Source organism: Apus apus, chromosome 1 (genome assembly GCF_020740795.1).
Source record: "Apus apus isolate bApuApu2 chromosome 1, bApuApu2.pri.cur, whole genome shotgun sequence".
Classification (NCBI taxonomy): Eukaryota; Metazoa; Chordata; class Aves; order Apodiformes; family Apodidae; genus Apus; species Apus apus.
In genome coordinates, this window is record NC_067282.1 from 42820832 (window position 1) to 42833420 (window position 12589).

The following is a 12589-nucleotide window of genomic DNA, read 5'->3' on the forward strand; positions in this document are numbered from 1 at the left end:
ATCCTAGACATTCTCAGTTGCCAGCCACACTTGTGTTCAGGACATAAATGCTCTGACAAACGTTCTAATGTCAGGAGGCACTTATCTCATTGTGGTTTCACTTCTCTAGTGTATTCCTACTTGTTGATATGGTGTCCTCCTCCTCCCAAGCTAGATGTATGGCACAGAGTTCATCAAATTAGTATTCTGCATCTTCAGTTAAGAACAATGCAAGACTGTTTTCCCCCAAAATAATTTATATCCACCCCTATTCTTCTTCAAATCCTGTGGGTTTTTTTTTTGCAGAGAAACTATAAAGATCCTTTTTAAATTTCATGTAATAAGTACTATTGAGAATGTGATTCGTACTTCAAGTGTAGAAAAATAAAACTAGCCGAAGACCACGGGAAATGCAGCAATGACATTTATTGGAATTTCTCCAGGCATTACATGAAAAATTTTATAAGTGAAACTGAGGATAAAGCACATTCAGTGCATCTTAAAAAAAATTATAAAATTAAATGTATCTGAATAGCCTTGATTCTTTGTAATACACAGTACTGCAGCTCCTGGGATTGGTTTTGTATGTACACATCATCCAAAACTTATTCTGAACAAAACTGCAAATAACTGCTTTTCCACTTGGCATTTTCCACCTAGTGTAACACAATATTCTTGAAATATCTAGACAGATTCCACAATTTTATACACAGTGTTAAGACTTTGCACTCCAACTGTAAAAAGAAAGACTGTTAAGTAAATCTATCTTTGATCAAATAAAACACCATGAAAGTAAAAAACAACAGAAAAAACAAATAAAAAACCCTAACAAAACAATCAAAAAAACCCAACCAACCCAGGAGACACAAGGCCCTAAGTTCCACAGCAGCGTGCAGCAAATCAGCATTGTTGCTCATTTTTATGTTACCATAAAGCATAATACTCAGAAAGCAGTGATATTCAGTCCTTGCTTTCTTAATTGGACAATCATATGCATACAGACACTGCTGGATTTGGCACTTTGCTTAACTGTTTTTCTTACTAAAAAGAGTGTTTCCTGAAATACAGTATAAATGGTAAGAGATAACATGAGCCACTGTAACACTCAATGAACGGTTCAGACATGCACTTCAAAATGCATGCCTAAGCCTTCTCAAAAATTCCACTCAAAAACATTTTCAAATCTATATGCATCTTTTTATACTTTATAAACGTATTTTCTCCCTTGAAATGATCAGAGCCTATCTCACCTTCTGCCCAGAAGACACAAACTTTTGTTTTAAAAAGAAGACCACAATGCAGTATTAAAACAGGAATAACCCAAAAAGCATTATTAAAACTGCACCTGTACTTCAGAATCCCCTTTGAAATTCATATCTGCTGTGTATGTGAAAGGTACATAAAATTTGGAGCTTTCTTGGTCCTCTCTTGTGCAGTTATGCTCAATTTCCTGCAACCTGCCTCTATTTTATCTTCAAATAAAATTTAAGAACAGCTTCCTGGCTCCCACGACAAGACAAGGCTTCTTGCAGTATTTCTTTGGTTAAATGAGAACCTCTTAGATGCCTAACTCTTAAGACAACAAGCCTCCTGCAAAAAATTAACATCAGAATAAATACCACCTCGCAGCCTCGCTTCCTTCCTCCTGTCATCATCACCAACCACAGGACAGGGGGAAGCAAACAGGCCAGCACAGAAGTAGCAGTTGCTGTTAGCTCTTGTCTTTACAAGTTTTGCGGGTGTGTATAGATAACTATTTCTTAGCTCTGAGTTATGGAGGTGGAGCTATGACATGAGACTTTTTTTTTCCAGTTCCAACATGCATGTGGAATTACACTGCTGACTGGTACAGCCCAGGCAGTGGGTGGCAATAGAGCTCTTTCTGTACGCACCAAGTCATGATATTTATTCTGCTTATTGATCTGTGCACACAATGTCAGTAGAATTAAAAGAGAGGCAGGCATGAGTTCACACAGATTTTCCACAGAAGATGTGAAACATGCTGCTCTTTGGAGGGGAAATTACATTCTTTTTTTTCTTTTTTTTTCTTCAAGTATTATTCAACATACATATATATAAAGACACACCATCCTCATTTCACTAAGAGACAAACACATCCAAAGTGAATTTGTAGATCATCGTTATCTTGGCTTTGACTACTGAAATTTCTCTTTTCCTTTAGATCAACTCTAAATATACATCTACTCATCATAATTACATGAGAGAATCTTTTATTTACCCCTTGTGATTTATTTACACAATCATAAAAAAAATTAATAGCCTGAATTTGCATACTGACATTTGAAAGGCCCATCTGTAGCTATGAGTGTCCCAGCACTAGTTTTGGGTAACATCATTGTCTATTGCTAAGTCCTTTGAAAGCAGCATATTCATCTTTTCTTTCCCTTTTTTGAAGAAATGCTGCTTAGAAAACCCTGGTTTATGGCTTACTCCTTATTTTATTGTTTGGGTTGTAGTTTACTTCCTTTAGGAGCAGTTCACAGTCAGACAACACTTCTGTTGGCAAATACTTCATTATCTGCTCAAGAATATTTTGATACGTTATTTTTTCCTGTTCCAGGGACTGAATTACACTCTTCATTTTGTTCTCTCGAGTCAAAACAGTCTCCAGGCTGGATTCCAGACTCTGAATTTTAGCATGAGCAACCTGTAAACAATAATATTATCTTTATAATAAGTACAAATATTCTAAATAATATTTTTATATTATGATGTGCTATATGTTAAGAACTTAATAACATAGATGTTTCTAAAAGGCATTTATGTAGGCAGCTGATATAAGGAATGCTTACAGCATATCATACACAGAATCTCCTCACAGCAGCCAGATCAACCTGAAGGCTTTCTGAAAGCTCTACAGAGGGAAGGAGACGTTCAAGTTTCAGTAAGCAAGGGACAGTTGGGAGTAACAAGAACTGGAGCTGCAGCAAGAAATAGGAAACCAGCAGCCAGAGCAGCACTGGAAGAGACGACTTGCCTGACAGTGATGGAGCAATGGGAAGCCTATGTAACAAAGTAAATTAGCAGAATGGGAGGTTAAAAGGAAAGAGAACCTCAGTGTTAAGGCTAGAAGCAGACAGTGTTCCCTGCTCTCCAATAAAAGTTCCACAGCATCCTCTGAAAACAAAACGAAACAAAACAAACAAGCTACAAAAAACCCCCACTGACTAGTAATCAGAAACCCTGGACCACAGCAGTAGTAAATGTCTCCCTGTGGGAAATGGGGGAAATCTGATCAATCCTAGGAAAAGGTCCAAACAGAGGAATAAAGAAGCTATACAAACAAGAAGATAAAGATGTTAAGGAACAGAGGATGATGAATTACAGTACAGCAGTCTGGAAGAACAGAAGACCTTGTATGGAGCCTTTCAAATCAGTCACTCATAAGTATTTTACACCCTTGGTGCATTATCAAAGCACAGGTAAAAACCCAGGTAGCAGCAATAAAATAATAAAGAAAAAAAAAAGTAACAGAGCAAGCAATCCTTGATTTCAATATCAAAAGAACAAAGCACAGCACCCTGAGCCCAAAACCACAAAAAAAAAGGACTTGATCTTTCCCTTTTTCCCTGCTTCTATTTTTGGGTTTCAGGAGCTGAAGGCGCCTTTTGAGCTCTTCCTAATGCTTGTTCAAACTAAATCATATAACAAGAAATGGCCTGGTGATGCAAAAAGAAGAGTTTGTCTTTCCGGAAAATGCAAGACAACACATATTGAAACCTGAAACAAGTCTTGGCCAGGCTATGGGAGAAAAGTTGTATAATGAAGGTAGAAGAGAAGACTTTTAAAGCAAGACTTTATTTGGCAAAGTCTGGTGGGCACTCAGCTGTATTTGAGTCAGCTAGGAGAGACCACCTTTCAAAAACAGGACTATAAGCTTCAGCAGAAAGAAAAAGAACAACGTTGCCTACAAAGATCTGGAGAAAGCAAGCCTACTGCACTAAGAATTATTTTCAATAGGGAAGGAAAGAGATGAAGGGAAACAGAACATATTTTTCAGCAAAAAACACAAAATGCTCCAAATAGATTTCATGGGAGATAAAGCTAGAGATATTCTAAGAAGAAGAAATTGAAATGAAGAAGGAAAAGTTCAAAGAATGACAAAGAAGTTAAAAATGTGTCTCACAAATCACTGTAATTTAGAGAACTGCTCAACTGCATATAGTCTTGCAGTCAGGAGACTTTCCATGTATATTTAAGAAAGACACTTTCTTCTCTATTGGCTGAATCATAGAAATGACCTCTTCATGAGTTCAATCTTAAGTCATTTACCTGTAGCTTCTCCAACAAATCCATGTTTTGCCTCTTCAGGTGATTATTTGCCCTCTCCAGCTTCTCCAGGGGTTCACCTTCATCACAAGGACTCACATTTTCCTGCAGTTCATCCTGCAGAACATGGTACTCTACTTCATAGGCGTGGAGCTGTTTTGAAATATCCATCTCAAACACCTGCCATGAGAGAAAGATGAATTTTTAAGTACAGTAGAGAGCATTTATTCCACATGAATGTTTGGCTAAGAGGCAACTCTGCTTGGTTATCTTAATTTTTTTTCCTGCTCCTCCTAAAAAAGTATTTTAAGGGGAAGTCTACAGTAAGAACATTTTAGCATCTAGAGTTCTTATTGTAGCAATAAGAAATCTTAAGACTTTAGAAGAATCAGATCATCATTTTTACAATTACCAAACACCATCTCTTACTATCAGATGTATCATCAAAAAATTCTCATTTAATCCACCATGGGCAAGCAGGTGACCTTCCTCTCAGAGCTAAGTTGACCTGTATATAACCACATCCACCTCTGCTCAGGCTACATAACCCGTTTTTTACTCAATCAGACCTAGCTTTGCACAAAGCCACTTCTACAGCGCTCAACACAGCATGACTGCTCTGCAACCCACACAGACCACAGGACAGAGACTTAATTTCTAATAGTATCAAAAATACTGAAATTAAATCTCTATCATTGCCAGAATCAGTGAGCTGTGGAATTGAATGCTGAAGCGCCTGACGTAGGTTTAGCATGATAATCACAATTGGTGCAATAAGGAAATGAATATTTACACATCACCTAAAAATGAATTCTTAAATGGCAGCACCCAAAACATTCCAGTGTTAGTCAAGCCATAAGATTGCAGCAATGTTAACTGCACATGTCCTGCATATGGAGGCAGTTTTGTAAAGATTTTTCATTATTCCTGAACTACCACCTAAATGGGGGAAACTGCTCGCAGGTGCACAGTTAAGGTACTACACTGAGACTCATTTAAATTTGCAGCTCCAATGCAGAGGAAGAGGATGTAGAGAGATGAAGATCCCAGTCACTGACAGTTTTTCACAAGAAGGTTTAGCACGTGCTTTTCCTGTAATAGCACCAGTAATTCTTTGTTTCTCTTCTATTCTTGCCCTTTCCCATGAAGTTGCAATGATATTGATGAAATAACACTGCTCCAGTTCTCTTTTCCCTCATGCAAGAAAGGCAGGGATCAAACCTGAGGGTCTTTTATCTCTGGCACCAAGCATCTGCCAAATGTGATCCCTCCAAGGACAGGGTTGAAGCGGGATGATGAAGTTGCACGAGGGCACCCTAGATGTTACTCCCCAGAAGAAGAGAAGCTGCCCATGCAACAGAACAGCAAAAGTTTCCTTGACCTTGTTTTTAATACAGATCACGAGAACAGGGCTTCAATATTGTGACTTGTAGGATTTTAAGTTAGAGACGTCAGAAAAAGCTCCTAGGGAAGTACCTGGCACTGTGCAGCCAGAAGTTTGAAGGCTCAGCAGGAGAAGTTCCTGTCATGCTCTTCCCACCATGGCAAGTTGTGCTTCCCGTCACAAAGTGCTGGACTACTCACCCACTAGCAGGGAGCAACAGCTGAGTTTAGGTGTGGCAAACAGACTACTTTTACCCTTCTGATGGTGAAATTTATAAGCAAGTTTATGTTTTCCCAATAGCTGGGGCACAAAAGAACCTCTGTACTAAACCTGAAGGTAGCAACTGAAGTCTTGCTAAAATTGCAGTTCAAGCCGCAGTGATATTGGCTCATATCTTACTTGTATACGAGTTGCTGGGAAGATGACTTGTTTACATTTCAAAACAAAAGGAACATACTGAGAAGAAGACTTCTACATATACCTTAAGCATGATCTTTAAAAAGTAAACTAAATGAGGGGGAAAAGAGTAAAGAGAAAACCAACCTTACCTGGGTAATAATCTTTTCCATTTGAGGCTGAGTCATATCTGGAATAGTGGTTTTAAGAAAATCAACAATGTTCTCAAAATTTTCACATCCCATTATAGACATTTCTTGACTGCTAAGTAGGCTCAGTGCTACCTTAAATATGACTTCGGTTCCTTGAAGAAAAATAATGTCTAAAAAAGAAAATAATTAAAATATATTGAAAACAAGAGCTAAAGTAATTGGATAAATACATGTATTGCTGGGATGTTTTTCTTTTTTAATCAATTGTACTGCAGATTTATTCAGTTCAGGAGAAATGCAATCTGTCTTATTTCAACATGAGGCTGAAGTATTAAAAGCATTTTCTGTCATCTTACAGATGTAAGAAAATATCAAAGAAAACACTGCATGCTTGTTATGTCTGTAGCCATTATCTGCAATAAGTATTTCATTACTGTCTACTGTTGACTATAGACTGTTAACTAATTGCGAACTGGTTTTATGTGCATCTATGACTGAAAAACACCTGGGAAGTGGGTGGTCAACAAGTCCTGACGTTTTACTGTTTTCTGCAGGCAAAAGCTACTCCTTAAAAAACAGTCGTGTAGATTCCAGAACCAATCATACTATTTTCAGAACCCACAGTAGCCCCAAGCCCTTCCTTCAAGATGTAATTACGTGGATATGAAAGTAAAGTTCGGGCTTTGCAGAAGTCAGTAGAGACAAACTGCACAGAAACGGAAAACAACCACAGTAACCAGAAACTCAGATCTCAGTAGCAGTGGTGGATTTGCAGTTACTGAGATGAACACAGCATTTGAGCAGTTCAAACAAGCTTCCTGTGCTGTTGGTTTGTCACACCACCAAGAGCAGGGCTACGCAACCAAACAAACTCAACTTTTGATCCCAATACTGAGAGGTCATCCCTGGCCCTAATTCAGTGTCACAGGGTAGCATCAGGATACACATTCAAGAAGCACGAATATAAGTAGATAGCTTGTACTTTATTTATGGGTAGACATGAACCATCTATTCCTGGTATGTGACAATGGCCTGTAAGACACTGAAGATGCAAGAATCTAACATACTGGGAAGTAGAACAACATACTGACTTCTGAGTTTTAAAATGGGAACATGCCTTGCTCAGCTCATTTACAAATAAATGAACACTGACCCTCCTCTCACCCTTAAAAAATTAGTTTTCCAAATGTAAAGCCTACCAAAGGAAAAAAAACAACCAAACAAAACCAAACCAAAACAAAAAACCAACCAAACAAAAAACCAAATACTTTAGCCCTGAAAAACACATTAAAAAACTGAAAAAAAATAATAAAAAGTGCTTGAGTGTCTCAAATTAAATGATTCCACAGGGAAAGAGATGTACCAATTACATGAATACCACTGAAGAACAGATACACAAATCATTTGTTTACCCAAAGAGTCAGAAAAAGTTTGCTGCAAAAGGAAAAAAAGCCTCTGTAATGGAGAAATCACCCAGTCAAAAAAATGAAAACCAGACTAACCAACCAAACCCCTCTTCCCCCTCAAACCACCATAGCAAGCATATTAAAAACCTAACACACTCCAGAGCGTCTCATAAAACATAAAACAAAAGTCTGGTTTTATTTCTTAAGACAAGACAAAAGGTGCTGTATGAAAACAGAAAAATCAAATGGAAAAAAAGCCTGATTTAAGAGGAAGCAGATGACACATGGTCCCAGCTTCTCAGTGCACATCTGAATGCAGTGAGTCTACATTACAAAATACATTTAAAGAAAAAGCTGCATTACTAGTGATTTGATTAAGCTGGCAGTTCTTATTGACAATAATACAAACCCCAGTATCTGACATGCTGTACAAAACATAATCAATATTTAAGCTTCAGTACTAGACATCATCTGATGGGAAGTGTATAATGAAAAAACTGTTTCAATGGAACAAGAGTTATATTAAGACTAGAAAACTGCTCAATATATACATGAATACATGAAACACTTTAAGTTCAAGTTTACTTGAATTTTTATTAGAAAGCACTCTAGAATCAGTTATTCAAAAACAATTTTCTTGAAGATCAATGCATTCTCATTTTTTTATTTGAAAGTTCAACAGGATGACTTTTTCTATAGACACAGACTGAATGCTGGATGCGTAAAATACATTTGCAACACTAAACTTCCTGTTGATCACACTTCAGAAGTCTCTTAGCTAATAAGAGAGGACATATTTAATTGCTCAAATCTGATCTTTCATTTAATACATTTCAGTTTTCCTCTTTTAAAAGGAGCTGACATCCCACCATGAAGAGCACTGCTACTTGCCACCCACAACCATCCCCCCAAATGTCCCTAGTATGTAGAAAGACTATTCCCTGAGAGTTCCAAAACACAATCGACCACATTGTTCAGTTTATTAGTGCAACAAAATAAACTTTCTTACCAAATACTCTGGCTACGAATCCTAATGGAAACTGAGATGCAAACAGTGTAAGAAACCATGGTGCAGCATAAAGACTGGGGCTGATTTCATTTTCTTCAAAATGATTATACAGGTCTCTGTGATAATCATGAAGAAGCCTTGAGAGCTGATACATCTGAATCTACAGTGCATGAGAGGGGGGTGAGGGGAAGGAAGCAGAAAAGTTCAGCTTTACTCATTTTTTCAAACCATTCACATTTCACTCAAGGGAAATTAACTTCATACAGATAGCACTATAAAGTGAAGCTTAATTGTTGCTTAGGATCTCGAGTGATATCTACTCAAGTACTAATAACCCACCCCAATGAACTAAAACCAACACAGTAGTCAATAACAAAGAACAGTTTGAACCCAATCATCAATTATAATTTCAGATTCACAGGCTTACGGTGAGAAGATAATCTATTGAATTTACTTTATCAACAAACCAGAACTTTCAGTCTTGCAGCAACGAAAATAGAAGTACCTCTTCCAAGACGCCAAAACTCTCCATTACAGAGTTGAACTATTTCTGGCTAACTTTACACATTTCAACTTTCATTCTTTGACTCTTGGCCATATTTTTGCTGCATTTAAAACTCCTAATCATAATTTTAGATGACTTCTGTACTTAATGAGTACATTAGGTCTGGTGGGTCAATAGAAGTATACAATGTATTTCCCAGCACACCCTCCACACACCAGTGGTCCAGAGAAATTTAACACACTGATGCAAAAAGTGCTGCTATACAACCCGTAATAGGTGCAAAGTGGTTAAAAGCTTCTATTCACTACTAAAAATATAACTCTGTGGCAAATGATTTCTTTGCAATTTTGACAGTTTGTATTTCACAGCAAGTTGCTCACAGCACTGAGCGACGGTTCTCTCAGAAAGCAGAAGAGGAGAAACAGACACATATTGATTAGCTGTCCAGTTTTGCTGTCAACAGTGTCATAATGCTTAAGGTGAAGCCATTCCTCAATAAGAAAATTACTGATTGGATCCAGCTACTTTCCTACTTGTAATGGTCATGATTCTTCCTGACCAAACACTGGCTGCACTTGAAACTATCACTCAGCAGTGCCTGCAAGCAGACAGATCACTTCTCATTCCAGCCAATGACATAAATTTGTGTAGGCTCTTGAGTCCTTATTTTAATTAGCAAAGACACTAATTAAGCACAGGTTGGACTGTGTTGATACAAATACATTTACATGTGAAATTAGAACGCTATCATAGAGACAGTAAACCAACTGGATGAGTTCATCATGAATTAAGAATCTAGATTGCTACTTCTTCCAGACATCAATTAAACATTTAAGTAAAATGAGTTTTCATTATCTTAAAGTAACATCCAACACTTTTCTTCTATAGGAGAGAAGCTAATCCTGAAAATAAGCTTACTTGTGTTTCAGTACTGTAAAGAGTACTCCTTATGAGCATCTGACGATGAAAGCTTCAGACTCATTTCAATTAAAAGGTGAAATCCTGGACATCTGAAAGCTCTCACATCATCAGATGTTATTGAAAGTCTATAACTGCAGTATAACATACAAACACTAAGAAAGCATCTTCCTGGGGAAAAAAAAAGTAATTGATGGCACAACCACACATGTATCACACTTTGACCTCCACTGTTTCAAAACATTTGGGGGGGTAAATGGACAGGGAAGAGGGGGAATGATGCTCCTTATGGCTATTCACCCTTAACTCATCACAATAAAATTGTTATAGCATACTTACATCCACAGTAAAGGACTCCTCTACATAATTTTTAGAATATGCACGTACAATTTCCTTAACTATAATCTATTCTGTAGTTCTGGATATTTGCCAAATAAGCACCTAAAGTGACCGGTCATGAAAACTGGACTGAAACTCCCACTTAAGTTTTTACTTAATTCTAAGTGTTTGCTGTGCAGGGAGCATGGGAAAAAAAAACAAAACCAAAACCACAAACAAAACAAAAGCAAACAAAGAATAAAAAACAAAATGGGGGAAAAAAAGATACATTTGTATTTCCCTCTTAGTTTTCTCTTTCTCCACTGTGGATTATAAGCTTTAACTCAGCAGTGGTATAACCCTTTATAATACTAGGGGCTTATAGCATATAGTTATTTAAGTCATTAGACAGTTGCATCTCAAGGTGAAAAATTCCTCAATCTTTAAAACCTGAAATTTATTTAGATCTAATAGATTTTCTGTCTTTTTCCTGAGCAGCCTTGAGTATCTATAGCTAGCTGTTAATGCCTAATATTGCAGAGCATGCTCCATTTCATAAGCAAAGTAAATGTTTAAAAATTCGTCTGTTTCCTCCCTGAGCTGGAGGTGGTGGAGTAGAGGACAACGAGAGAAAAGAGGTGGAAATGTTGAGGCAAGACAGGGGTCCCAAGACCAAATGCCTGTGGAGTATATTGACTGGCCACTGGGTGTCACTATGGATTTGACTTGGAGTTAAAAATAAAACTTATCTACATCTATGAGGTTATGGACTGAAGAAAATCAAAACCAAATTTATTTTTACACTCCATTTATACAGATGGAAGCATATTGGCTTTCTGGCATAAGGAAGAGGGAGAAGTGAGGAAAAGAAAAGGAAGAGCAAAATAGCAGAGAAAGCAGAGTTTCCAAACAGAAGATGAGGGACGTGTGACAGGAAAAGTCTGCAAGTTCTGAACTTCTCTGTTTGCAAATTCAGAGTCAAAAAGAGGTTTGACAATAACATTTTCGTGCACCTCACAACCTTCAAAAACCCTAAGAAATTTTGTAAGATCCTAGAGACCATGAGCAACCTCTGACAGCTCAAAACTCATTTAAAACTCTGGTTTTCCTTAGGGAGAGGACTGACTTACCTGTAGTGACATCATGTCTGGCCTGTACTGTTTACGGAAGCCAAGATCATACATGAGGAATTTCAGCATTTCAAAGGCCTGTTCCTCACTCATATGTAGAAGCAGCACTCCAGCTACAAAGCTGATACCTTGACAATAACCCACTTCTTTGTCCAGCAAAGAGTATGCTTTCAGGAGATTAAAGAGTGACAGCTGTCCTGCTCCCAGGTGGGCCGAAAAATAAGGATGTGTCGGGAATGTCCGTCCTGATGTGAAGAGAGAAGAATAGGCACAATTCAATTCTTCTCATTAAAAAAACCCAGATCTCTCTGACAGCCAGCACTTCTCTCTTCCCTCAGATCTCTTTTCTTTGTTTTCATATACAGGGTGATTTTATTCAGATCAATCTATATTTTACCACTGATTTTTTACGGCATTCAGAAAGCTCACTTCACATTATCGTCTGCATTGAACTTGCAGAAGCAACTGCTCGATTTCTCTTTTCAGACAGATGTAGAAGAGCATAAATACAGATAGCAAAACCTGATAAATCATTTGCTTAGAGGACACTAAGTGGCGTACACAGAGTGTTATCCCGACAACATCAAAAGTGGTGCGGATAGAGCAGCTTCCCTCTCCAGCAACAGCTTTCATAAGACGTGAAGCAAGTCAGAATAACCTTCCAGCTACAAACAGACATACCTAGATCTACAAGGATGGCGTGCTGTTGAGCAGTCAGTTGTTTCAGAAGTTCTTTGTAAGAGATGTCAGGAGGCTGCTGCTTGTTTGGCAGCCTGTGTCTGACTCGATGTTGCACAGCCAAAAACTGCCAAACTTCTCCCCGACGACTTTTTGGTACACCTGCAGGTCAGTCAAAAAACAAGAGGTCTAAGCCAGGGCATATTTTTAGTGCTATAACACAAGAATTTGCTGTTTCATAATCTTTGCCTGTCTTAATCTTGGCTGAACCACTCTGGAGGATACCTTCTAGTCAGCTTTGGAAAGTTGTCCACTCTCCAGTGCATTCCTTTGGTAGCCGCAGCTCAGCCCTGCTAACTAAACATTAACTACAAACTTCCAGTAATTACCCTGAGCAGTACATTGGGCAGCTGAGGTACAGTTT

The 12589-nt window shown here is 37.9% G+C and overlaps 1 protein-coding gene across 6 annotated transcripts in view; it reads right to left on the reverse strand.

The window, feature by feature from the left end:
• Positions 1-390: 390 nt before the first annotated feature.
• TBC1D4 (TBC1 domain family member 4) overlaps positions 391-12589 on the reverse strand; it is a 108108-nt gene continuing 95909 nt past the window's right edge. For all 6 annotated transcript variants that reach the window (XM_051617486.1, XM_051617477.1, XM_051617493.1 and 3 more), the window contains 6 exons: positions 12169-12327; positions 11488-11732; positions 8617-8776; positions 6202-6371; positions 4273-4449; positions 391-2647 (listed from right to left, as the gene is read on the reverse strand). In XM_051617486.1, coding sequence (XP_051473446.1) covers positions 2420-2647; positions 4273-4449; positions 6202-6371; positions 8617-8776; positions 11488-11732; positions 12169-12327 — 1139 coding nt within the window. In that variant the 3' untranslated portion in view covers positions 391-2419. The remainder of the gene's footprint in view (positions 2648-4272; positions 4450-6201; positions 6372-8616; positions 8777-11487; positions 11733-12168; positions 12328-12589) is intronic.